The sequence below is a fragment of the Metarhizium brunneum genome, chromosome 2 (assembly GCF_013426205.1).
Source record: "Metarhizium brunneum chromosome 2, complete sequence".
NCBI lineage: Eukaryota > Fungi > Ascomycota > Sordariomycetes > Hypocreales > Clavicipitaceae > Metarhizium > Metarhizium brunneum.
The window spans coordinates 2476550-2502032 of record NC_089423.1 but is presented as its reverse complement, the minus strand read 5'-3'; the positions used below and the strand labels follow the sequence as shown (position 1 = coordinate 2502032).

The following is a 25483-nucleotide window of genomic DNA, read 5'->3' as shown; positions in this document are numbered from 1 at the left end:
GGCGGCTGCAAGACGCAAGCTCTTCGGGAGCGTGTCCCTGCCGGGCAGATCTATTTACAGCAACAGAAAATGGCTCTAGAGGAAGCGCAGAACGTGGTTGGTTGCCGGAGACCTGCAGGAGGCGGTACATGTACAATGTATTGGCGATGACCCCAGAGCCCGGCGGTGGGGAGGAAAGCAAATCCCAGTTTCCGCTCGGGTTTGGGGTTTGGCCAACGAGTGTTGAAGATTGCGGCTTCGCAGGAACGGGCTAAAGTCCAAGCAATGCTAATAACTGGCCACTCGATCGGCAGCACTGCTTTGTAGACGAGCCCATAGCTTCAGTCGAATGCTGACCACAATGCTCTCAGATTGACGGGGGTTAGACGCAGTGTCAACTCTGTGCGCATGCCGTGTGTCTGGTCTGCAGGGTTTAGCTGTTGGGTGTGGGAGATTCCCAGTCCGACCCTGGTCGTCTGTCCGACTACTTCTTCCGTGGTAGGTACGGAGTAGTTGCTCATGTCTAATTGTTTCTATGCAATCAAGACATGGATATAACACTATGGGTTGTACGGAGGATATGAAAATACTTGGCAAAGGAGGCAGCGAGCGCAAAAAGCGGCGGGCGTCAACTTCGCATCATCTTGCCACGCCTTTGGTACTGATGACATCCTTTGTCAGGAACCGTAGCATTCGCAGCCTTGGCCGTCATGCACAATCGAGGGATCACAGTCGAGACAATTGTGTTGTGTGCCGCTTCGGACCTGCCTGTCTTGTATCCCCACGCGGTTAGGGTGGCAGTTGTCGAGCACAAATGCGCACATCACGCCATGATCAGCGTGAAGTGGGCGTTGCCTTGGCCGCTTCTCTATCCTGGCTTGTATCTTCCCATATTATCCTCGAGTGCCTATGTACATACACATTGTATGAGCTATATGCAAGAGGCGAGGGTCAAGGCATATGTGAGTACATAAAAGTCAAGTACATATTATAATACGTCTAAGTACCTGGGTACGGAGTAGTGCATACTGTCTGAACCAAAGCCGAGGTTCTATGTCGCACAATACTACCCTCCACCCTCTCCTACCCTTTTTGTTGGCTTGAGACTTTGGCCGAATTGCACGGCGGACAGACGCCAACGCTTGAAAAGACTTCAGGATACAACGGTTTAATGGGGCGCTTGGTGGGTAGATGCATCAAGACTGCCGTTCCTCCTCAGTCCGCGAGTGGTTTGTCTAGTTGACTAACATTGTTGGTGGTCAAATTCCTGCCGTGGAGGGAGGGATCAGACGCGAACATGGCTCCATGATTGGCCACATCCCTGTGGATGCAGGTGAAGACTTTGGGCGTCGGCGCTTAGTAGCGTCTTTTGTCAACATTGGAGTTGCCAGCCCAGGTGCTCTAATATATGTACTTGAGTATGTAGCGAGTGCCGCCGTCCGTCCATTGGCCTCGGCGGAATCAAATCTGGTCTTGATAATGTCTGGTTGGGGTACGTCTGGTGGTAGTATTCTTCTGCGAGAGGTCTGCGTCCATTGTGCCCAGTTTCTCCACCAGAATAGGCTTCTAACAGCACAAGCATTATTGCCTTTAGTCCATCGAGTCAAATCTGCATCATAAGTAGTCATTCGACCACCCGACGGCGTTGAATGACTCCGAAGGGATCGAATCTCATGAACCCCCAACTGCATGAATATGGCCTCTTCTGCCAGCACCTGTTTGGATCCCCATCTGCCTCTGTTTGGCATCTCGCCGCTCTGTCATATTTTCTGCATTTCTATCACCAGATACCTTGAGATGAAAAGTTGAATCTAGACCAATCTGTCAACCCGCGATACAGCGCAGCCGAAATATCGCAGCCTGCTTGACACAGAAGCCATCAGACAACCTTGCGAAGCATAGCTTATTGCATGGTGGCCGTCGGACCTGGATTTCTCTGATCTCTTGGCCCCGATAACAAACTTTCCTTCCCTCTGCCGTTTGATCAAGACTCGTACTCTGTACAAATATGATTTATACGCAAGGCTCGTTTTGGTCGTATCGTACATGTGTGTTTATGATTCATTGGAGTCGCAACCGAAGTTTTGCAGAGAATCTGTTGCTCATGACATCTCAGACTAGCAATGGTCCCCATGGCCCCTCACTTCCAATGTTGGTTGGTTCAATGTTGGGCACAAACGTGTGCCCGCAAGTCATCGGTTTCTAAAAGAAATTTGAACATGTGAATCGCTATTCTGCACCAGTCATTCACTTCCAATTGAGCTCAAAAGACCAATTTCTCATCACATTCCTAATATCTTGACCAGAGTACAAGTAATCAGTACAAATGACTATCCTCCAAAGAAGCACTTTCACCAGTGACCAGGCTGGGAGAAGCGGATCCAAGACTGACAGAAGCGACCCGTTTTGCGCTTTTATTGGATAGTGCAATATGGTGGGGACACAAGGCTCTTAGAAAATTCTACGAGGTTCTGAGCTTTCGGATGTTGGCTTCTGACTTAACCTTTTCATCTCTCGACACCAGCGATCAAATCTCTCTGGCTGTGTACCTACACATTGTTGACTGCCGTCGCTGCTGCGCCCCAATCCATCCATCACAACGTAAGTACAGTCATTTGCCAATGTCAACGCATCATAACCCCCCTTCCACAGTCTCTCGTGATGAGACACCAGCTGGCACCAGTCATAGAGTGACTTGTACTCCCTTCATTGATGACCAATCTTGCTGTGGTCCAAGACCATTTCTGATTTCCCAGACTGTGGAAGCATTTTTCTTGCTGTTGTTTGCTTTAGCGCTTTGGTACTCATGGAATGTAATGCTAACGTCGCCAGGGTGCTCTCCTTTTAGCTCTTAAATTTCCGAAAACGAATCACCACGATGGTCCTCCATAACCCTAATAACTGGCATTGGGTGACTAAAGATGTCACTGCCTGGACAAAGAAATGGCTCGAGGACAATCTTAACGAAATTAGTGCCACAAACGGCGACGTAGAAGTCAAGATTGTCGAGGTTGAGAGCATAGAGGGCGAAGCTGAAGTCTACCAGAGAAAAGGCAAGGTCAAGACAGTTTTTGACCTGGAGCTCGCCCTGAGATTCGCTGGTAAGGATACGTGAATGTGTAGTATGTAACAACAGTAGAGCCTAGGCTTACTCTCATCGTAGGATCCGCCCCCGATGCGGATAAGGTTTCCGGCACAATCAAATTCCCTGAGGTCCAACCAGATATCGAAGACTATACGGTACGTCTCTGTCTGCGTCTTTGTGATGCTTTTTAAAAGCCAAAGTCGTTTGCCGTGCAAGTCACTCATTCGTCTTCCAGTTCGAGGTAAAACTCGAGGACCCTGCTCCAAAGGAGAACCAGCCTGTGAAGGAGCTCGTCCGCAGCCAGCTTGTTAAAGAGCTGGAAAAGAAGTTCAATTTGATCACGTCTGTCCTTATCGAAGAGCACGGCAAGGATATTCAACATGCCGCTGGTTCAAATCCTTCCAGCGGATTTTCGACCCCGAAGACTCATCCTCAGACTTCTTCACCCAAGCCTACAGAACCTTCCAGTGCCCCCTCAAGCACCTCTGGTATTGTCAACACGACAACAGTGACGGACAAGGAGGAGTTTAGAACTACCGCCGACGAGATGTACCAAACATTTGTCGATCCTCAGCGCCTTGCCGCCTTCACCCGCTCACCTCCAAAGGTCTTTGAGGGTGCCAACAAGGGTGGAAAGTTTGAATTATTTGGTGGAAACGTCTCTGGGGAATATCTCGAGCTTGAACCTGGAAAGAAGATCGTCCAGAGTTGGCGTCTGAGCCAGTGGCCTGCCGGCCACTTCTCCAAGCTCCACATCGAGTTTGAACAAAACAACGTTGATCACGTTACGGTGATGCGTGTGGAGTGGAAGGGCGTACCAGTTGGTCAGGAAGAAGTCACCAAGAGAAACTGGCTGGAGTACTACGTCAGGAGCATTAAACAAACCTTTGGGTAAGCAGATCAGCGGAAGTAAACATATCGTCAATCGCTTGCGCTAACAGGCCATGAACAGATTTGGCACCATTCTATAAAGAGCTTCAAAATGACAACTACAAAATAGACATACATAACATCGAAACGCTCTAGAAGCGGGCATGGGACAACGGGGTTAGGCGTCTCTGCCATGGTGGCGGATGGGCTGGGTGGCTGGCAGCTACTGGTTCTTGTCTTGAAGGGTCTAATCAAGACCTAGAAGCGTGGGGATTACGACAATCACGAGCGATGTTGATGAGCAATACTCTGAATTAAATTAACAAAATTTTTGAATTTTAAAGTACATTGAAGCACACCGCCAGGCCCCTCGCCCAAGTTGCGTTGGATCCCACAGACGCAATCTATACAATATAACTAGAATGCATGCCCAACTCCAATATTCTTCCGCCTCGCTCCCAGTATGTGAGACACGCTATTTACTCTTGGTACGTTTTGTCCGCAGGCCCCGTTCGGCAGGAGGGTCTTCTACTCTCGCTCCAAATGCACAGTCTGCCACAAAAATATCTCCCAAATTATCCCAGAGCCCTAAATCATAAAGATTTTCCACGTCCTTCAAATTCCACACCCGCTCCCACTCGCCCTCACCGGCTAGCGCCATCTGCGCTGGCGGAGGTTTCCCGTCATCCGTCGCTGCCAGAACCATCTCCGGCTCAACCGGCCACCTACGGCAAATAGGCTCTTTGACGAGATCCCTCTCTCGGTTCGAGGGCATGGGTCGACGAAAAGCATAGCCGTCTTCCATATCATCCTTGTACACGGACCACTTAAATGATTCGTTTGTCGTTGTGCCGCAGTACACGAGATACATTGTATATAACAAAAGACCCCAAACTAAGGGGGCCGTCAAACCAGACAGGAGAGTTATGACGCCCAGGCCGATATTTGTTTGAATGCCCCAGCCCCAGATGACAACGTACATGCCCCATCCCTGTTTCAACGGCGACCAAGGCGACCAGTCGACAAAGTGTTGTTTAATCGACGAGGAGAGCAGCGAACCGCCGAGAAGGCCACCGTATGTGCACAAAATAGCGGTTGAGAGGAGGAGCAGTATGAACCACTGGTGGTTTCCGTATCCCACGCACGAGTTGATGAATATACAGTGATGGTCGGCCTTTGCTATGCACCGCTTGCACAGGCTGCAGTGCTTTGAGCGTGGCGGTTTGACGAATCCGCAGGTTTTGCATTCCACGCCGGGGTGGAAAAGCGCGTGGTCATATGGATAGAGCGACATGTGGTAGGCGTGGTTTTCTTTGGTGATGTAGCCGGGGTCAGCGGCACAAGACAGATAGAGGAACAAATAAGGGAGGAAGACGGTGACGGTGACTGTGAGCTTGGTGAAGGGGGCTAAACGGTGCCATATGGGCGGTAGGTAAAGGTATTCCCCGCCTACCATGAGGATGAGGAAGAATATCTAAAGACGGTTGGTTAGTGTTTGCTGTTGTTATGGTACATGAATGATGCACGAGACGATGGTGGCCGATACGTACAACTACGGCCGGATGCCGTTCATGCATGATAAAGTGCCCAAATCTGGATAAGGACCTTGTGATCCTTCCCGAGGTAAGTCTATTGTCTATAGACAGTAACATGTTGGGGACATGAATCCATATCAGACGGTGTAAGAAGCCAATGGGCGTTCGTCTGCATCAGACAACTATCAGCACGACAGAATCTCATATATGCGAAAGGGCCAGGGTCGAGCTACGCACCGAAAAACAGGTAATCTTCCAAAAAAGGTTACGAAGACTGCGAAGCTCACGGCCAAAATGAATGTCACGGCCCATTTTAGAGAGACCATGATGGGCCGAGGCTGCTGGGCAAGATCACCGGCTGTTGACGGCAGACAGTCGCGAGAGCCAGGGTCCGGGGTATCGGGTGACTGATGGAAGAGAACGGGCACCCAGGTTGTAGTACTACTGTCATCGCATCTCGTCGCGAATCACGGCAGCGTCCAAGGTCTCATGCGCAAAATGGCTGGCAGAGTGCAGTTGCTCTCGGCATGAGTTTGACGATGGCTTCTGGTCTGGTAACATGCCTAGGTAAAGTACCTAGGTACTTGTGGCGGAGCACATGCGAGGTCCCACTGGCTCAGTGACCGCCAAGTGACCTGAGCCACGGCACAGTTTGCACCAAAGCCACTTTGCCAGCAACCGTGACCCACGTGATCGCGCGACCCTCATCACGCGTCCAGGTCTTGTCCAACGGTCGTTTGGAGTCTTGACCACGGGACTCTATCAAGTAGGAGGTTGAAGTTGGAATAAAAATAAGCCCTTTCTTGCAACTTGCGCCTGCATGATGAAGCAAGAGCACCTCTTATACCGTTGATGTGGTAGCCACTATTTGTCCTGGGCATATGGGATTATCGCCCACTGCACCTTGGACGAAGCTCACCACTTTACGACACGACGCAGGGCATACGCGTAATTCACTACACGACATCCCGCCGCGGCAAATATAATCCCCAGGATGTCTGGAGGGATCACGTATAACGGCGTCGAAAGCGCCACGGGAGGCAATATTTTTAAGGACATGGTCTTCTGGGTTGCTCAGAGAGTGCCGATGAGGAACACTATCCTCGACCATATCAAGGCAAGCCCGAGAATGAGAATTGCAGTGTATCAGAGGGCGAACGGCTCCCCAGCTAACCAGCGCGTAGAATAACGGCGGCAAAGTTGTACCCTTGGAAAAAGATGCACATATCCTAATCGCGGACGACGCGAGGAAGGATGCCCATCCGGACTCGTATTCGTGGAAGTACATCACAGATTCCGTCCAGTATGGGGCGGCGCAACTGACGGATCGGTATCGTATTTCTGGCCACACAGAGACGCCCAGGGTTCGTGTTGGTGTCAGCGGGCCTGTGAAGCGTACACGAACCCGTTTCTCCGATGCTGACGATGCCGCACTGGCAAACTGGGTGTTGGCTCACACTGAAGGTCGCACTGGCAATAAGATCTTCAAAATATTTGCCGAGACGGTAAGGTCCTAGTCTAAATTACTGACTGACAGTGGCAACGTTAACGAGTCGAAGCATTCTTCGCATACGTGGCATTCATGGCGGACCAGATTCACCAAGTTCTTGGCAAACCTCCCAATCGCAGACCTTGAGAAGCTGGCCATGTCTGCTGCAGACTTGGCTCTCCAAACCACGAACCCTGTTAGTCGGTCAGCTTCTAGCCAAGCAGACTCAGGACAACAAGAGGAACAACTACCAAATGCAGCACAAGCCCTCGGGAAGACACAGAAGAAGCAAGCAGCCCGCACCCCTCACCGGCCGGCGTCTGTGTCGCCTTCTACAGATCCCAATAATGCCCAAATCACTGCCGCATCTATAACGAGGAGCGAACAGAAATCTGAGGAAGCACCAATCTCGTCAACAGAATCTAAGGGAAGCGAAGGCGGTACCCAAGACGCAATGGAAGGCGAATTCTACGATCAATTGCTCATTTTCATGGAGGAGACTGGGGCTAAAATTAATCTGGAGTGCTGCATTGGCGGCAAGACCGTCGATTTATGGCATTTGAGTCAAGTTGTCGATGCGCAAAAGATGCCACTAGAAGAAGTGGATTGGATGAAAGTTGCCGAAGACCTGAAATACAACTTGGTGGAAAACAAGAGCGTAACAGCAGAACTGCAGCGATACTACGAGGATAATCTTGCAGAGTTCTTTGAAATGGTGGAAACCTTCTCTCTCAACGGCGATGGAGAATTTGAAGATGAGAAACATTCTGGACCAGTGTCTCCCGAAAGCGACATCCCTTCCTCACCCCCTCGTCAACTCAGCAACCGAAAGAGGCCCATTGATGATCACACTCCGTCAACCGTGGAGAAGTCATCAAAGCGTACGCGATTGAGTCGCAATGCGGAAATACCGTCAACGCCGGAGGAGATAGTAGGTGTGCTGACGACGCAGTCACCTAGTGTTATAAAAGCCAAGCAATTACGACAAGCTTACTCTAGCTCTACGAAGACTTCTACTTCAGTGGAGCCGTCTCATGCTATCGATGACGATGACGACAACAACAACGAAACCGATGATAGAGATGAGGTGATGGCTGGGACGCAATCCAAACGGGTTCCACGGCTGGAGGCCCAGCACAGTACGTTCGACGTGACACCTTCACAGCAACTACATTCCGAGGCTTTAGATGTAACTCCAATCCCACTCAATTTGAGGAAGGGCCGTGATGACCCAAAAGAGCAGCAGGCTGGAAACTCGGAGCCTGCTCAAGAACCGGAGGCTTTAATTCCAGAGTGGAAGGCAGCAGAGAGAGCGACCAGACGATCATTACCTGCGTCCTTTCAGCCAGCGCCAGGGCCTTTACCGTCTCAGCAGGCCGAAGCAAGAGCCAGGCGACCGTCAGCGCCCATTCGAGTAAACCTAGACGATGAAGGAAACAGCCAGGACATCCGCGAATGTACTGAATTCTATGAGGCTCTTGGCTATCCGCGCCCCATTGTCATCGAATCGCTCATGCGCACCACAATGACGCCAGGCTGGCCGATGACCTCACTGCTGGAAAAGTTGCATAATAAAGAAGGTGTGCCCTCAAATTATGAGGGAATCTGGACCGACCGCGATGACAAGAGCTTGCGATATGCCGACGCCATCGAGGCTCGTAAGTCTTCTGCGAGCACGAGAGAGCTGAACAAGGCAAAGAGGGAGCTTGATCGGATTGTGCGCAAGCACACTCAGGAAGCGGTCGATTTGAGACGGCGATTCCTGCGGGCGCAAGCCATCATGGACAGGCATTGATCCGTGTCTATATGCTGTAGGTTTACAAGCCTCTGTAGGTTTACAAGCCTTGTTTAATAACTTGAGTTTTCATAACACAAACCAGACATTGATGTGGTTTGTAGACTCTGTACACGATAGTCTTGTCGGAGCAGGATACGCGTTTACCACTTAGAAGTTAATAATGATAGATACCCTGTTATTTTCATCACACTCCAATACTGCTTCTTTTCCCTGCCATAATATTTCTTATCCCATAGACGCAGTGGACATCTTCAAACCCTTACCACCCTCCCTCATGCTGAACGATACGGCCCGTAATGCCATCCCTCCCTCGCCATGTCCCCCCTAACCTTGTACACACTCTCCGCCATATCCAACAATCCCATGTCAACCTCAAAAATCCTCATCTCCTCCGCCGGCCCCATCGACTCCCCGCCTCCAAGTCTCCCCACAATCGGGACAGCAACCTGGCTCACACCACAAAACGTATTCCCCCTGCCATCCTTGCCATCCGTGCTACCCTTTGGCGCACCGCTATTGACGTACACTATCGCAGCAGTATTCTCAAACGCCCTCGCAATACAGACGTTGTCCAAAAACATCTTTTCGCAATTCGGATTCAGATCCGAGCCCTCGCCACCATCGTCGGCCAGCCAAAACGACGGACTGATTATCACTCTCGCGCCATCCGCTACAAGTGCCTTGTACGCTTCGGGGAACGCGATATCCCAGCAGATCAGCATCCCCATCCTACCCCACGGCGTATCGAACGCCGTGTGCGGGGACTCTATGTCGGCCGCGAGGTGCGGCCGCTCAGGGTGCCAGAGATTCTTCTTCTGATAGCGGCCCAGGACGGCACCGTCCGGTCCAATGAAGTAGGCGACGTTGGCGAGGCCGCCCCCGGAAGACGTTTCAGGTTCCAGGAGGGTTCCCGGAACAATGGCCATGTTGAGCTCCTTGGCGAGCGCGCGGTATTTCTCCAGGTATGGCGCGGACTGGGCTGCTATCGAGGCGAATTCGACAGCGTCGGGGACCCAGCTCGCGAGGTGGTACTCTGGGAGGACGGCCATGTTGGCGCCCTGGGAAGCGGCATCGCGCAGGTAGGCTTCTGCGCGGGCAAAGTTGTCTGTGGGCGCCAAGGGCTGAAGTTTCGATACATTGGTGAGCTCTGTACGACTTTGGGGATTTATGCATGGCACGATGGCGAGATTGTTGAGATGAGTGGGTGTTCTTGTGGGTGCTGGTGTCAAGTCACGCACATGTCTTGGAGGTTACATACCTCAGAATAGAGTTGTATTGCGGCTATTTTTATTTTCGTGGCCATCGTAATTTACCTGTGTACTGTGTTCTCTCGTAGATGTTGGTCCTATTTTGATGAAGGGACCAGAGCTTGTCCGACGTTGGCCGCACCGCAGCTCTCGTGTTGTCATATCCGCTTTGGTTTGTCGGCTGGGTTCCTCGGGCGCCGGCCACACGAACGAGCTTAGTGGCTTTCTCCACTGGTGAGATAATTAAAAAAACAAAAGATCCCGGGATATCTATTCCATTGTAAAATTTAAGTGTCAAGTCCGTATGCGTAATACCACCTCGAATGCGATCCCATGAGCAATGTCCTTTCGCTTCGTCTATGCCTCCATCCACCCAAAACTAGGGTCACATCAACCCTACCAAGGTACGCCTAAAATAAAACATCAAACCCAACCCAGTCCCATTTATCGTAAGAATCCGGCAACGACCTGCCCAGGTAGATGATTGTGTAGAGTATCGGACCCATTTGCTGATAACCCCTGCTCAAATCCCAATGTCATTGCGCCCATAGCATTTATCAAAAATGTGATGAACCATCTCCGTTTATAGTTTCGTTAATATGGTCATTTCTTGATATAAAAAGTCCAGAGGAAAACAAGTATTCCGAAAACTCGCCCCCATGCATGTTTGCAAATGTCATCAAGAATCCGGCAATTTCGCCTGCTGGGTTGTAAGTTGGGGCTGTGCGGGTGAGCAGTCCGGTATTTGCTACGGAGTACTCACCAACGCCTAATAGTAATATGTTTCGTGTGGCCGACGGTTGAAGCCTGTAAGATCCGAGGACTAGCGATACAGCTGGGCAAATTATGTACGGCCACCAGCCAACCGAGCCAAGGTCAGAGAATGACGCCCTCAGATTACCCATGGAAAATGAAGCTGCCTCAAGTGATGCCAGTAGGTAAGCGGTTTCATTCTGTGCCGACTGAAGCATTTCTTGGTGAGAGTGATGTTTATCGGCCACCAGATCTGCAAGAAGACTCAATTCCTCCATCCCCTGCTGGAGTTAGACAAGCGCAACACGAACAAATATGTGGTCCATACCTCTTGAACCCGCTCCTGTTTACGCATTACAACAGATAGCTGGCTTTCAGATTTTTTCTATAACAAATTAGAATGTTCTCTCAGCTAGAATAGTCGCACTCACCAGTTGTTCTTGCAAGCTGAGTGATGACATTGCGACGGCCGTCAACATCTTCATGACCTCATGAGCATCTCGGTTAATCTGCGTTACAGCTACTTCCAGAGCAGTCTCAAGTGTGCGGGCATGCTTCTCTTCTCTCAAGCTCATCATGCCGAGTACTTCTTCCATCAATTGCTGAAGAGACCTGGCCTCATTCAAGCCTTTCTGGACCACCATTTCAGTTTCCTGGACATATGTTAGCTTCTTGACTATGAATAGAGGCTTTGCTTTTAGATACTTTGGATTTGGATAAAATAGAATGGGTAATGACTTGTTCAAAATACAGCAAGCTCGCGTTAAGTCCCGCCACGTGGGCTGTCAAAGTCTTCGCGTTGTCGCTGGACTCTCGGAACATTCGATCGAGTTCGTTTAGTCGATTCTGTACTTGGACCTCGGCATCAGTTGTAAGTCTCTCGAGAATATTTGCAAGTTTTCGATGAAGAAAAATATGATGATCTGGGCAGTTAGCCGGGTTTCACTTTGGTAGAAAACTGGCGCAAATACCTTTCTCGCCGTCTGCTCGAGCGGCTTCACAAAATCCGAGTGCTTTGTGGCGATAGGCCACCCATGTGCTCCAAGCCGAGTCGGATCGCGCCAAGCCTTCGAGACAGTCATCGATCTCGCGAGTTATTACATGAAGCTCTGGTTTGGAAGGTGCCGGGAGATTTGCCAACACAGGCTCCCGAAATTTATGGCACGTTGACGGTATCGCAAAATTGGCTCTCTCCAAGTCGCAAATTGCTAGACTGGCAGCAAAGAAATCTACAAAGTCTCTTGCCGCTCTGCCGGTGTTGGTCATCACCGTTGCATCATTCCGGCCATCCAATAGTTGGCAATTATTTACCAACAGTCGAGCTGCAATTCTGTGACAGAAGGGCTCCGACTCCAATTCTTGCAACTCACTCAGTGCCGCTGCAAAAATACTAGGGTTTGCACCGCTTGCATAAGGTGAGGGAGGAGGAGACCGGAGCGCTTCTTCAAGAGGCTTGTCAACTTGTGGCTAGCATTAGTACCGATCATTTATGTTTGACAACATATGCACTTCTTGCTTACCATATTTCTGTTCCGGGCTGCGCCATCCCATGGCCGATGTCATGCCACTAAGCGAAAGCACGACAATTCCTAGAATTGCGCCATAGCGCATAATGAAACCTCTTGGCTTCGGCATCTTGAACAGCTCATCGATGTCAATAAGTGATCGTGATATGGCTAATCATCTGCTCTGTCAATCGTCCGAGATGGGGCTACCCAGGAACTTCAGAAGTAATCAGAGAAAATATTTATGCGAACAAATAGACGCAATGTGCGAACTTTGAAAAGTGCCAGAGGTGCAGACACTGGGGAGGGAAGGTGCAAGGATGAGCAGTTGCCAGTTGGCATAGAATTCTGTGGGCGCAACTTCCTATTTTTCGCATGAGGTCACATAAAACTGAGCGTTGAATGCCAGGATATGTATTATTGTTAGGCTCAAAAGGCGGATGGCCTTAATCGCCCCAACCCTACGCTTTTCTACGCGCCCGTTTCAGATGACTATGGTCAAGTCTCGCAGAGATTTCATTTCATCTCTTAATCGGAACAATACTTTCGGGCGGTCCCTGGGATAAGGTTCCAGAATATGAACAGGCATTACTCGATCGTCTTTTCGTGGGACCCGAATATCACCACCATCAGGCGAGGACATGTCTAACCCATGGACAATAAGCGCAGCAAACAATAGGATCTCGTTTGTAGCAAAATGCCTCCCAGGGCAAAGGGTCTTGCCGCCACCAAATCCTCGAAAGGCTGCTGGGTGAATACCACCAGACTGGGCCTTGGGGGCGAGGAAACGCTGCGGATTGAATTCATCCGCATCATCTCCCCAGATAGACTTGGCGGCATGGATGATTCCCCCAGCAATTTGGACCACAGCATCTTTTTTTAGAAAGTATCGGACGGTAAGGAAAATATCTTCCTTGATAAGTCGAACAGAAAAGTTTTCAGATCCAATGCGCAAGCTCTCTCGAAACACAGCAACCAAAGTTGGGCACCTATTTTTCAATATCCCGATACTCAATCTCTTGGAGCCCTCTCGTTCTGTGCTTGCGTTCAGCGCTTCTGCCACTTCCCGTCGAGCAATGCTGAGCAACTTTTTGTTCGCAAAAAGGCGAAGAACCACCCAGAAAGTCGTGGTTGTGGTGTTAACAATGCTAGCGAAGATAAATGACAGCGCAGAACGTGCAATCATTTGCTTGTTCATGCCATATTCTTCTTCGAGCCGCACGCGGTCCCTTGAGATCTGAGCCCCGTCCTTTATATGACCAGCTTCAAAATATTTCATGAAGGCGGTAACCATCCGTTCCCTACCCTGATAGGCTTCCGAAGCCGTCAGGGAAGGGAGGAAACCCATCAATAGACCGCCGAGGCCTTGATCAAAAGCCCAAAAGGCGGCTTCCAGCCCCGGATCTTCAGCTATGGGGTTTCGCGGGCCATAAAGATATCTCGCCGATCCCACGGTCACTAAATGGCGGGCCCATTGCAAGAGATCCAACTCTCGTTCTGTCTGGCCTAACTTGTCGAAAGATGCGGCAAACTCAGTAAGCTGGAAACACAATTCCTGGCCTGCTTCGCAGCTCAGAGAATTCAGATGCCATCCAGGACCCAAGGCGCTGTAAACGACATTGTGGACATCGGCCAAAAATCCACGAGGGTTCCCTGGCTCCGGATCGAGGTTCTTTCTGATTCTTGCCACCGTCTCATCGTCCAAACCGAGCACTCGTTAACCATGGTAATATCTGGGACAAGTGGGGTAAAAGACAGAGTCTTTACATTTCGCTGAATAGACGCAGCCAAGGACGGGTCTGTAACCACATAGATACGAGAGCCAGGTACCGGGAGAGTAAAGATTGGCTCATTTGGATGCGACAGGCTGAGCTGCGTTAGCAGGGTCGATCTCCAGAGAGCACAACACGAGACATGAGCAAGGTACCCCAATTTTTTTATATACCGACCGCCATATATAGCCATGCCAACTAGATGGCCGATGAATGGAATCCATGAAGGTAATACAGTCGGCTCATTGGGATGCACCTTTCTTCCGGCAGCAAGACGAAGAGCCACCACTGTTGTGAGCAGTCCCACGATCAAGCTCGCCGCACCTGCGGGTAAGATATTGATGTCCATAAAAGCCATTGCACAATCGCCCAGTTTGGCTCACACGGCAGGATGCGGGTTGAATGCAGCTCCCGCCAGCGGGCCATCTATGCGTCAATGCACTTAATAGGATGCGACTACTTGCAAAGCTGTTAAAGCCACACGCTGCGGTCAAGCATTGCGAAGAGGGGTCGTCGGCGTCGCACCCAGGCTAAATCGGCCTGATTGCGAAATCGAGATTCGAGGTCTGATGCTCTCCTAGTCGGTATGGTCTTTGTTTTTCTGTTCGACTGATCCGGCACTGGTCCCTTGATTCCATTGACACAAGCAACGGGGAATGTACAGGCTTGTTGGTGTTGACAGACCGAGAACATAGTACAACAAGCTGCTTGACGCCCGGTGGACCAGGAGATCGCCATAGCTCCACTACAACTACATATGGTACAGCTCAAATGACTGCGGTGTTTGCCAGTTGTTGATAGGGCATGCGTCTGCGGCCATTTTGTTCGGATATGCGCCTCCAGCTTCCGGTGACTATATTTCAATGGAAGGGTGACACTGTACATGCACAATGCACGCAACAAAGCCAAACAGCCCTTCAACATACGGAGTGCCGCTGGTGAAGCGATTTTTGATTCCTCATATTTCTGCTGCGTCCTGCTTCGGTTTAGCTTACTAACCTAAGTCTGCCGATATGACAGATCTCGAGGACCCGCACGACCTTGAGTGAGGGTGGGAACGCGGAAGCACGGAAGCGTACCCAAGACTGGCAGTGGAAAAATTCAAGTCCGGCAACAGAAAATTTACAACTCCCGAGGACCATCTTCACGGCCTTGCTCGCTGCTGCGCTGTCTGTCCCACGGCTGCCGTCAAAGTCGAGTTTTGCAGCGCAGCATCGACCAACTCTGCACGCTCATATGCTCAGCCGTTTTCACGATATTAACATCGATACATCATTTAATATCCGAACTCATGATACCGTCTGTTATTAGACAGCGGTCATTGAGGCATGGTTGAAACCTCGGTACTTCTTAAGGGCTCTAGAAATGCATGGACGTTGTTTGGAGTCACAGTTTCTCATGATGACACGTTTTCATTGGCACAAAAATCACCGTTAAAATATACCGACGATTGGGTCAACGTGGATTAATCGGTGGAGGTGGACAAGCGACAGACACTGCCTGGATGATCCGACGACGCTAATACACACCGTCCAAACCGTCGCCAGCATTGGCAATTTGTGTTGCAAGCAGGGTTCTCACATAAAGGGGAAATGTGCACGCAGGTGGACAAAAGATGGGCATGCGGACACGTCGGATACTATCAAATCAAACGGTGTGAGCGACTGTTCAACGGTTGCAAGGGAACCACTGAAAAGCATGATATCATCGATGAGCCCGAAGTGTGTAGTGACTGCCAGCGTCGCCAAACACTTCCGAAGCCCCATACAGCCAAATAAGGTGTTCATGGGCATAGAAGAAATGGGATTACACGATATCCTTCCCCGTTCATTATGCAGCGTCCTCGGCAAGTCAGAGATTGGTATATCTTTTTGTTTTTCCTTCTCATTTACGATGCTCCTGGATCACTTTGAAAGCGGGAGTCAGAATTTAATGAATATGGAAAGCCATGTTTTGGTGGCATCGCGGATGGGGTATGGGGTGTAGCTCGCCCGTCGATTTGCTAAATACGTACTTAAAAGATTCAAAAACGCAGCACATGGAATGAATACCAATAGCTTGTGGTACTTTTGGGGGGGGGGGGATGTGACACCCAGAAGGTTAGAAGGGTGCAGACTTGCCGCATGCTCGTCGATGTTACTATCCTTCAGATAAGCGGCCCTGGCTATAACACATACTCTTAGAGGATTAGTATTATTCGATACCTGCTCATTCATTATCCCCGATGGCAAATCCGTAAGATCAAGATGATCTTGGGTGGCGAGCCCCTCCCGGTTTGTTCGAAACATGGAGTTGTTCTTGAAGGCCCGCTCGAGCAAGCGCGGGGAGAAAGGTAATGTGATATCCCACGGCCCGGAACCCGCACATTGGGTCTTTCCACACGCGCGGTTCAGGTGCCGGCGATGGAGTTTGCGGGATGAGTTCTCGCACAGACCGCCAGCATCATGGTGTACAACGTATGTATGTACAGGACGAAATACCATGATGCAACTACGCTGCAACGGGAAGGACGCACGTCGGGAGTACATGCGTATGTACTTCTTGGGGATGTGACAGGTCCCCTAGACCCCAGGTTACAAGCAAAGATGGCCTGTTAATAGATGGATGGGCGAGAGAACTCGCGGACAACTGGGCCTTCTGGGCCTTCTGGACCTTCTGGACCTTCTGGACCTGCCGGCTGAAGCTTCTGGACAAGGCTGAATGCGCCGTAGATGAAACCTCGGAGCAAACATCAACCACGGTTGGGAGAGGTCAACTGGTGTCGCAAAGGGCCGTGGATGGAACATTGAAGCGCAGGGCCAATCAGTCAAAGGGGCGGGACAAAATACGTACTAGTAACTACTACGCCGTAGACACACCAGAATGTGCCAGACATTAGACGTCTTCCAGTGGTACGGAGCACAAGGCCCCACCCTGGCGGCGAATTGATGCAGCGGCTTGCCTAATCATACGATCTCCCACTTAAATGCATGGGCTGGATTCAATCTTGTGGCTCTTGCGTTGGGTGTGCGGCAACTATGAATCGTGGAGCAACCTCATGTCACGCCATTTGGGCCTCGGAGAGCAGCGAGCGGAAGAGGAAAATGCCATGAAAAGCAGCCCATGTGCCTGCAGGTACTGTGTCGACTGGGAAGCCCAAGCCGGGAGTCGCCGACCACCAAGCAGCGTTGCCCGGAAATTTGTGCCCGGGCGAGGAAACCTGTCCAGACAGTGCTGCGCATATGAACGCGGTCTTGTTCAGATGCGTGTTGATGTCTGGTGCGGAGCCTCTCGTTTAGCTTTGCACCGGCTAATCAATGCATCTTGTTTCTGAATGCGTCAGCGGGAACCCGTTGCCATCGTCAATCCTCATTTCTGGCAGACACCAGACTCGCCAACTCGCCAACTCGCCAACTCGGTATTACTCGATAGGCGCAGACCGGATCCATTCATTGGCCGCGGACTTGGCCGGCTGTGGCTGCACTTGGCGAACTCTGCTCCGTCTTTTGCCTGAGCAACTGAACTGTGAGGACAGCCCGACTTCTCTTCGATGCCATCTGACCATCTGACCCTGCTGCGGCCAACAGTCATGCATGCGTTGTTCCCCTGGGTGTCGAAAATTCTCGAAAAACCAACGCTAGGAATTTGAATCGGCCTGCCTTTTGACTGCCGAGCCCGCTCCAGCTCTGATTTAAACAGAGGGATCGACTCCCGAGGGGAGCTTGACCCAAGCTTGTATGTAAGTCGGTGGGTTAAGACAATATATTGAGCCAAGCCAAGCTGTTTATTATCAACGCCACGAGACCGGTTCCTTCCCTCCGGTCGAGCCTACCGTAAGAGCTTGTTGGCCCGGGCGCACGTTTCTTCAGACGACAGCTTCGACGTGTCTGGTAATTCAGTTTTGGTCTCTCATGAAGCGCAACAACCATACCATACCCGACAAACCATCGCAATCAACAGGACCGCCAATTTGACATAGCATCACTTTTCGCAACCCGCCTTCTCCCGTAAAGGCTTCATACATCATCCCATTACGATATCGCGCCTCACCATAATGATGCACGACAATGTCATTAGAGAGCAATCGGTAAGCAGCATGGAACAAGACCTCTCGTCTTCGCGACAAACCTCCCAGCCTGCACAAGATACATCAAGCTGGGGAACGTCGGCCGCCTCTGCCGGGATGGGTACATTTGACTTCACATCCGCTCCTCCTGATGTGTCGATACCATCGTTCGACCCGGCAATTGCTGCATTTGCCGACCTGTCTTTTACACAACCGCCCCACGGGTCACCCTACCAGACGGGGAAGAACACAATGACGAGCCCCCAGTCCGACGCACTTCTTCAAGGCCGGGACTTTCACGACAAGAAGAGGATGAAGGTCGAATCCGATACCCCCGCTTTAGATTCCATAGATTACTGGATATCATTTGACGACGACCTGGACAAGATGGGCAGCTTTGAAATTGATTATTCCAGACGACCCGATTTACTCAGTCAAAACAGGTAAGCTCAATCAAGAAGAGTCTTTTTGCAAGACGAGACGTGCTGCGGGCAAAGACTAAACGACGGTAACCAGACCCGGTATGGCATCCGACTCGATACCTGGCCTTGGCAGCGGACTGTACTCTGCCTCGACTGCGCCATTTCGAGAAGAAGACTTTTTCGATGATAGCGCCTTTGAGCAGGTTCTCTCCGACGACGAGGAAATGTTCGAAGCCACAGCCAAGCCAGGGGAGAAGATGACACAGCTAGAGAACACATCAACATCACAACAACCCCTCGACAACAACGCAGCGCTTTTCAACAGCGCGCAGGGGACGGATAAATTTCAGCCGGGATCACGGCTTGAGTCAACATTCAAAGATGTGTCCAAGCAAATGCGACGGACTGGCCCGCAAGATGCGGAGCCTGATATTGATGAACAGCGACGCTTTCTGGAGGAAGCATTAAACTCTGGTAGAATTCCTGGAGCCCTCATCCCACCAAATGGGTTCGGAGTAGGATTTGGTGCCGGCATGGGATGTAGGCCACCACAGGAATTCATAACCCGACCCCTCAGCCCGCTGGGAAAGCCCACGGAGAGTCAAAGCACATCAAAAGACACCAGCAGAGCGAAAACAGGAGAGATGCTGGACGAGACAGAGTCGAAAAAGCCGACTACGAAGCGGCCAACGACAAGCAGAGCTGGCTCCTCAAAGAAAGCAACCACGGCAGGAGCACCAAAAGCTCGGTCTGCAGATCGAATAGCTCACAATGATGTTGAGAGAAAATACAGAACAAATCTAAAAGATAAAATCGCCGAGTTGCGCGCCGCCGTGCCTGCGTTGCAAACTTCTGGGGGTGACGGAGACTCAGAGGGTGGTTCTGCGGGTGGTCAGCAAAGTGCCGCTAAAATTAGCAAGGTGAGCTTATTTTTTATTTTATTTTTTTCCCATACAATTATTAGGATGTTTATAATGTTCCTGACTCTGTCGGGCTTCTGGACGATCACTCTTGATCCGCCCAAATTTCGAGCAAGCAGCTAACCAAAGCGCGCGTTCCACGCGTGTCTCGATACAGGGCACCGTCTTAACCAAGGCAACCGAATACATTCACCAACTCGAGGCCAGAAACAGGACCATTATGCAAGAGCACCAGCAGTTGGCACGGAGACTACAAGCGTTTGAAACACTTCTAAACAGCACGGGCAGGCAAACCGATATGATGATGCCCAATCACAGCATGACCCTATTCGACCCTAGAGGCTTCTGCTAGACCTGCTAGACCGGAAGTATCCGCAGCAAATAAAAAGAGAGGATAAGGGGGGAAGGGGGTTAAAATTTTGAAGGAAATCACAAAGCATTTTGGCACGGACACGGCACGCAAAAATGATTCGGAACAAGGAAGGGTCATCGGTTCTTTTTTTCTGTCTGTGTTGGCTTCAGACAGGACAAGCATTGCTATGCAGGCGTTTGATTTATGGCTTTTGTTAATACCACGTGAATCTCTGCCTGTTTGTTTGGACAGGCAGAAAAGTCGGTATGAGGTTAACGGACTTAATGATATGTTAATGGCGTCTCGCGGAGAAGGTTAGAACTCTCCCATGAAAGCGACTGTACAAAATTACATCTTCATGCTTCACCACTCGTAAATATACCAATTATATACTAGACCAGGCTCGAGTTGAAGACTCTCAAAGTGATGGTTGTCAAGTGGGCGGCGCTGAGACCCGAAACTATATTGCCACCCTACATGCCTTCCTGGCATTACGTGGTGACGGATTAAACACATCAAAAGACACTACTACGTAGTAATAATACTGAAATTGGTGTGCGGGGTAAATTTTGTCTCAAATCGTACATATTTTGGCCTTCTAGTAATACACGTCCAAACTCGTTGCGAGGATGCATTTTTGTTATTTTGTACATGTCATCTCAGCGCCTCAATATCATCCACCTCTTTCACAGCCTCCGTCGTCAGAATAAATGGTGAGTCGTCGTCAACGCATATACTATCCTCGATGCGAATTCCCATGCCATGGAAGTGTTTTGGCCATCTCTCGTCGTGCGGCACATAAACACCCGGCTCGATCGTGACACAGTGGCCGCGTTTGAGGGTCTCTCGCCGGCTGTACCCAGGGCAGTCATGGACGTCGAGACCGATATAGTGGCCGACGTGGTGGGGGAAAAGTTGGTCGATATTGCTCATGGACACATTGAACCCGATGCTCCTGAGTTGATCGACGAGACCGCGTGCAGTGATGCCGTGAATATCCTCGAGCGATAACCTGGCGCTTTCGCGGCACAATGAGACACTGGTGCGCTGGACCTTGAGGACGGCTTCGTAAATATCGCGCTGCGCTGCGCTAAATTTTCCTGATACAGGCCACGTCCGCGAGATATCCGTGATGTAGGTACCGTACTCACCACCGGCATCGACAAGTATGAACTCGCCGTCTTTGAATGTATTGTTATTCACAGTGTAGTGAATGCAATTGGCGCGTTCGCCGCCTGCAATAACGGGAATATACGCTGGGCCGTCGCAGCCGTTGACGATGAACTGGTAGTCTAGGAAAGCATGGAGATCTTTTTCCTTCGCCCAGCCATGTTTCATGGCCTCGGTAATTGCTCGCCCAGAGATCTGACCTGCCTTGCGCATATTGGCTACTTCGGCTGCGCTCTTGATGACGCGTAGCTTGTTCATCACGGGATATAATGGCGTCCTTGCGGGGTGCGTCGAGTCTTTACTAGAAAAAAATCGCCATAGCGAATTTTTACTCGTGTCCCGCACGGGTTGAACGTCGGCATATACCAGCTTAGCAGATCGAAGTATATCTGGCAAGAGGCTGTCTACACCATCTATTGAGTGGGCTTCGTCCGCATTGAAAACGTCTTTCGCAGCTTCGATACCGTTCCGGTAGCCGTTCCATTGCTCCTCCTTGGGATCTTTACGCTTGACAAACATGTGAAAGCTGTATTCACCCCAACCGGGACCCGTCTTTTCAATGACGGCAACGGCGTCGTCCTCGTTCCATCCCGTTAGCCACAGAAAGTTCGACTCCTGCCGGTAAGGATGGAAAACGGCGCCTGATTTGTATTGAAGGGAGGCAGCGTGAAGTACTGCCACACCTCCCTCCGACATGGAGTCGGCAAGCGCTGCCCTTCGGTCGGCATATTCTTGGGCTGCAATACCAGGTGTAACTATCTCGCAAGAAAAGGGAATCACGGTCAGCTACAGCTACAGATATTCATTCACATAGAAAGAAAAATAGGATAGGCGTACGTTCACCGGCCTTAAGAATGTGAGGATGGGTCTCGTAGACGGGCTGACCAAACTTCAGGTCGGCAGCAGATAAAGCAACGGCGCTGTAGGACCTGATGATCTGCCGATTTTCTGCAAATGCCGCTCGTATCGACAAGCTGTTTATTGTGCCGCTCTTTGCCAGCCGTGGAGCCCGTGTGGACAAGGCGTTGCGCGGAGATAGGGAGCTCCGGAATGATAGCGGCGGCAACTTCATTTCAAGGTCGCGGGATAATTTCTGGAGGAATTGAATTGGAGCAACGATGGCATAGTCAGCAAGAAAGGAGGAGCGGGGAATAGACAAATAGAAGAAAGAAAGACCCTTGCCGAAACTACCACAGTGGCCCGTCTGTGCTTGATAAGATGTGTAGCCCTTGGGGCGATGAAGTGGTCGCCATGAAGAGATGGGATGGATGGACGGCACAGCAACACCAGGCTGTAGTTTAGCCTCGCATCGATGGTCTGCGGTGTGAGGTTGTGGCGCGTGCTGTCCACATATGGATGCACAGAATGCATGCCCTAGTATTTATGCTGGGAGCACAGTAGTACTAGGCCGATTATCCACTTGCACAAGACAGACTGCATTGCTTAGCAATCCAGATCGGCTGCGAGAGGGCACCCCTTATGCAGCGCCCGATCTCACGAACTGGTCGGATTGATCGTTATGCACAGCTGGAGACGGGATGTGCTGGAAGGTATACCGGGGTGATCAGTCAACCCCGCTGTGGCTGCTCTGAAGAGCAGCCTGTTTAGTGTCCGCATTCGGCTAAACAGCCGCTAAAACTTGAGGCGACTGGCTGCATAGCGACCGCTTAGCTGCTCGTTGCTGGTGAGGCGGGTTGGCCCGTGCGTGTTTTTGGCAGCCTCGCCCAACCAGGCATAGTGCTGTTATGCCAAGCGCGAAGGCTCCATCAACACCACAGTTGAGCGAGCACAACTCTTTCTTCAACCACCGCGACCTCGTTCCTTCGACGTCCAACACCAACACCAACAACAACCGCCGTTGTCATAAAGGCCCTTGTTTCCTTCTGCAAGGCCGCACTTGATTCTTCAATGTCCTCCTAGCAGCCCTTACATCCTGCCTGTGAGCCCGCAAATCTTGACGTGTATTTCCTCTGCACGTCGCGTGCTCGACACGGACCAGCTTACTCACCTCGACAAGCCCCTCCCCGGCCAAGGTGTGCCTCACACCACAACAACCTCCAGTTACGGCCATAACTGCCAAATTTCCCATATTCTGGGTTAGGCTCTGGTCGTGGGCTTCCAGAGCATGTTAATTGGGAAGTTTTATGGCCGCCATATCTCTATCTCCCACGCCTGCCCCCATCGCGGCCATGTCCTCGAGGCGGGTACCTCTAACGAGTAACCCTAATGTCGCCAACTCTCCATTAAGAGGACCTGGTTCCCTACACGCCTATGCCAAGCAAAAGAGATCTTATGCCAATGTCCAACGCGAGGAAGCATATGGCCAGCCCCCCCCTGTCAAGAAGCAGGTCCTGGAAGACGGTACTCAGCGTGCTGTTCGTTCTCCCTCGAAGGCACACCGTACTCAAGTTGTAGTACAGCGCTCCAGTACGCGTCTAGTTGCAAAGGATCGTGCAACGAGGACTACTCAAGCATCTGCCAGAACTGTACAGGATGTTGATACGGAGAAGGAGGTGTGGAAAAAACATCACAGGGCTAAATTCCCAAAGATGGTGTTTTATTTCGAGAGTATACCTGACGATATTAGAGCGAAGTTGACCAAGCGAGTCAACTATCTCGGTGCAGTATGTTGATCCGTCATAACCAATTGCTGCTACCGTGTGTAAACTGACTTGTCTTTTCTTCATCATCATGTAGCGCCAGGAGCCATTCTTTTCTATCGACATCACCCATGTTGTCACGACGCGGTCGATTCCACCCGAGAAGTCTGGAACTCAACATGAAGAATCTCTGGAACAAGAGCAGCAGGAGCCAGAGGAGCAGCCCCAAACGATCAATCCATCTCTGTTGGATCGAAACACGGCGGCCGGTCGTCGAAAGCTTCTGTTCGACTTTCGACAGACACAGATCCCATCTCAGCAAGCTGATGACCCTACAAGGCGGACCAAAGGCACCCGCAACAATGATGTTCTTCACAAAGCCCGAGAGATGGGCAAGAAGATCTGGTCGTTGGACAAGTTTCAAAACATGCTGGCCGTTCTCTTAGAATCAGAGACCCGGGGGGCGACTTACGCATCTGGAACTACAAGTGTCAGAAGTCAATACGGCGTAACAAAGGGCTCGCACGAACCCAATCTGCTTCAGCTATTGCACAATGAGCGTCTTAACGGCCCTTCAGATCGCGATCCGACGGCAGTGAACCGAGAGCTGGTTTACTTCAAGGGTCCCTACATCTATGTCTGGGATATGGACGACAAGTACAAGCCTATCATGGTTCGCGAGTACGCAAAGGCTGTCAACAAGCAAGACGGTGAATGGCCTCAATTTCGAAGCGTTGGCAATGGACGCTGCCCGTTTGTTGAAGAAATTGAAATTCCTGAAAAGGAACAGCGCCGCAACCGTGAGCGAGAGAAGGATGCTCGGCTAGTTAAGAGAGAGGATCCTGTCCCGATTCTGAAGCCACCAGAAATTCCCATACCGAAGCCAGTTACTGGAAAGCGAACATTGACAGAGATGGAAGACGGCCAGAATCGTGTAAGAACGGGTCCGGCGATGGATGTCTTTAACCCTGCCAAAGCAGTCCTCTCCAAGCAAGCGGAATTGAAGTCGCAGAATGCCTTTACTAGCCGTGCTGAAGGCACCAGATTGTTTGCAGGCGAGCCGGTGGCTTCCGGAATGCAGCCATCAAACGTTACGTCGGCTATTCGTTCTCAAATGATTTCATCCACATCTGGCATAAATGGTGGCAAAGCTGGAACTAGTAAAGAGGTTCATGGTCTTCAGAGAAAGGTGCTTCAGAAAGCCAACCCGGCTTCTCATGATGTTAGTTCTCGCCGTTTTGCGGAGGTTTCCATGGACGTTGCATCTAGTCGGTCAACAACTATGAGTCGACAAACATCCAAGGCAGTTCAACCTCACGATGATGAGTCGCAAAGGACAGAGTGCAGAGAGAAAAAGTCAAACTCGCAATCTCTTAAAAGCAAGCGAGATTTGAAACCTGGCTATTGTGAAAACTGTCAGGATAAGTTCCCAGATTTTGATGAGGTTGGTCTGTGCTATATGCTCTTTTGCTGCCCGTTGACTGACTCATTGATTAGCACATCTTGTCTCGGAAACACCGCAAATTTGCCGAAAATGATGATAACTGGACCGAGCTAGATCTGTTGCTCGAGCAACTAAAACGTATGCCAAAATACGCTGGCGCCGAGTCCGACAATGACGACAATGGATGGTAATTGACGACAGTACATATTATACTAAAACACTCCGAGTATATCCCACACCTCGCACACCAAAGAAGCAACCTTGAACCTCGCACCATCTAAAACTCAGATAATGTCCCTGACGACGACTTCCTTGATATTTGGCGCCTCTTTTGCGCTTTTACATTGGCTCCACGCAACTCGCATTTTCATTCTCTGCATTTCAATCAGATTCCCGCTGCAGTATAGAATCCAAATGATACCACTTCTTCGACGAAAGGTTGAGACCAGAATGATCCCTCACCAGCGGTTTTTCTGATTGAACAATTTTTTCGATTA

The 25483-nt window shown here is 50.6% G+C and overlaps 8 protein-coding genes across 8 annotated transcripts; 4 read left to right on the top strand and 4 right to left on the bottom strand.

Annotated features, from left to right (window-relative positions):
- Positions 1 to 2857: 2857 nt before the first annotated feature.
- G6M90_00g037200 (uncharacterized protein) lies at positions 2858 to 4035 on the top strand (the record flags this gene model as incomplete). Its single annotated transcript, XM_014691595.2, has 4 exons — positions 2858 to 3080; positions 3143 to 3219; positions 3300 to 3955; positions 4017 to 4035. The coding sequence occupies 4 exons, from the start codon at positions 2858 to 2860 to the stop codon at positions 4033 to 4035; spliced, it is 975 nt and encodes a 324-aa protein (XP_014547081.2).
- Positions 4036 to 4409: 374 nt separating this feature from the next.
- Positions 4410 to 5795, bottom strand: swf-1 (Palmitoyltransferase SWF1; the record flags this gene model as incomplete). The annotated part of the gene is made up of 3 exons (XM_014691594.2): positions 4410 to 5408; positions 5485 to 5638; positions 5707 to 5795. 3 exons carry the CDS (start codon positions 5793 to 5795, stop codon positions 4410 to 4412), a joined length of 1242 nt encoding a protein of 413 aa, XP_014547080.2.
- Positions 5796 to 6463: 668 nt separating this feature from the next.
- Positions 6464 to 8753, top strand: G6M90_00g037180 (uncharacterized protein; the record flags this gene model as incomplete). The annotated part of the gene is made up of 3 exons (XM_066130220.1): positions 6464 to 6586; positions 6654 to 6974; positions 7029 to 8753. 3 exons carry the CDS (start codon positions 6464 to 6466, stop codon positions 8751 to 8753), a joined length of 2169 nt encoding a protein of 722 aa, XP_065986339.1.
- Positions 8754 to 9028: 275 nt separating this feature from the next.
- Positions 9029 to 12391, bottom strand: nit1 (Deaminated glutathione amidase; the record flags this gene model as incomplete). The annotated part of the gene is made up of 7 exons (XM_066130219.1): positions 9029 to 9877; positions 10870 to 11037; positions 11085 to 11141; positions 11188 to 11409; positions 11462 to 11679; positions 11728 to 12216; positions 12277 to 12391. 7 exons carry the CDS (start codon positions 12389 to 12391, stop codon positions 9029 to 9031), a joined length of 2118 nt encoding a protein of 705 aa, XP_065986315.1.
- Positions 12392 to 12745: 354 nt separating this feature from the next.
- G6M90_00g037160 (uncharacterized protein) lies at positions 12746 to 14391 on the bottom strand (the record flags this gene model as incomplete). Its single annotated transcript, XM_014691591.1, has 3 exons — positions 12746 to 13954; positions 14029 to 14128; positions 14207 to 14391. The coding sequence occupies 3 exons, from the start codon at positions 14389 to 14391 to the stop codon at positions 12746 to 12748; spliced, it is 1494 nt and encodes a 497-aa protein (XP_014547077.1).
- Positions 14392 to 18066: 3675 nt separating this feature from the next.
- G6M90_00g037150 (uncharacterized protein) lies at positions 18067 to 19772 on the top strand (the record flags this gene model as incomplete). Its single annotated transcript, XM_066130218.1, has 3 exons — positions 18067 to 18521; positions 18595 to 19420; positions 19578 to 19772. The coding sequence occupies 3 exons, from the start codon at positions 18067 to 18069 to the stop codon at positions 19770 to 19772; spliced, it is 1476 nt and encodes a 491-aa protein (XP_065986420.1).
- Positions 19773 to 20426: 654 nt separating this feature from the next.
- Positions 20427 to 22014, bottom strand: ICP55 (Intermediate cleaving peptidase 55; the record flags this gene model as incomplete). The annotated part of the gene is made up of 2 exons (XM_066130217.1): positions 20427 to 21697; positions 21780 to 22014. The coding sequence occupies 2 exons, from the start codon at positions 22012 to 22014 to the stop codon at positions 20427 to 20429; spliced, it is 1506 nt and encodes a 501-aa protein (XP_065986470.1).
- A 1117-nt stretch (positions 22015 to 23131) lies between these two features.
- him1 (Hsk1-interacting molecule 1) lies at positions 23132 to 25177 on the top strand (the record flags this gene model as incomplete). Its single annotated transcript, XM_066130216.1, has 3 exons — positions 23132 to 23566; positions 23640 to 24986; positions 25040 to 25177. The coding sequence occupies 3 exons, from the start codon at positions 23132 to 23134 to the stop codon at positions 25175 to 25177; spliced, it is 1920 nt and encodes a 639-aa protein (XP_065986621.1).
- Between the last annotated feature and the right edge of the window lie 306 nt (positions 25178 to 25483).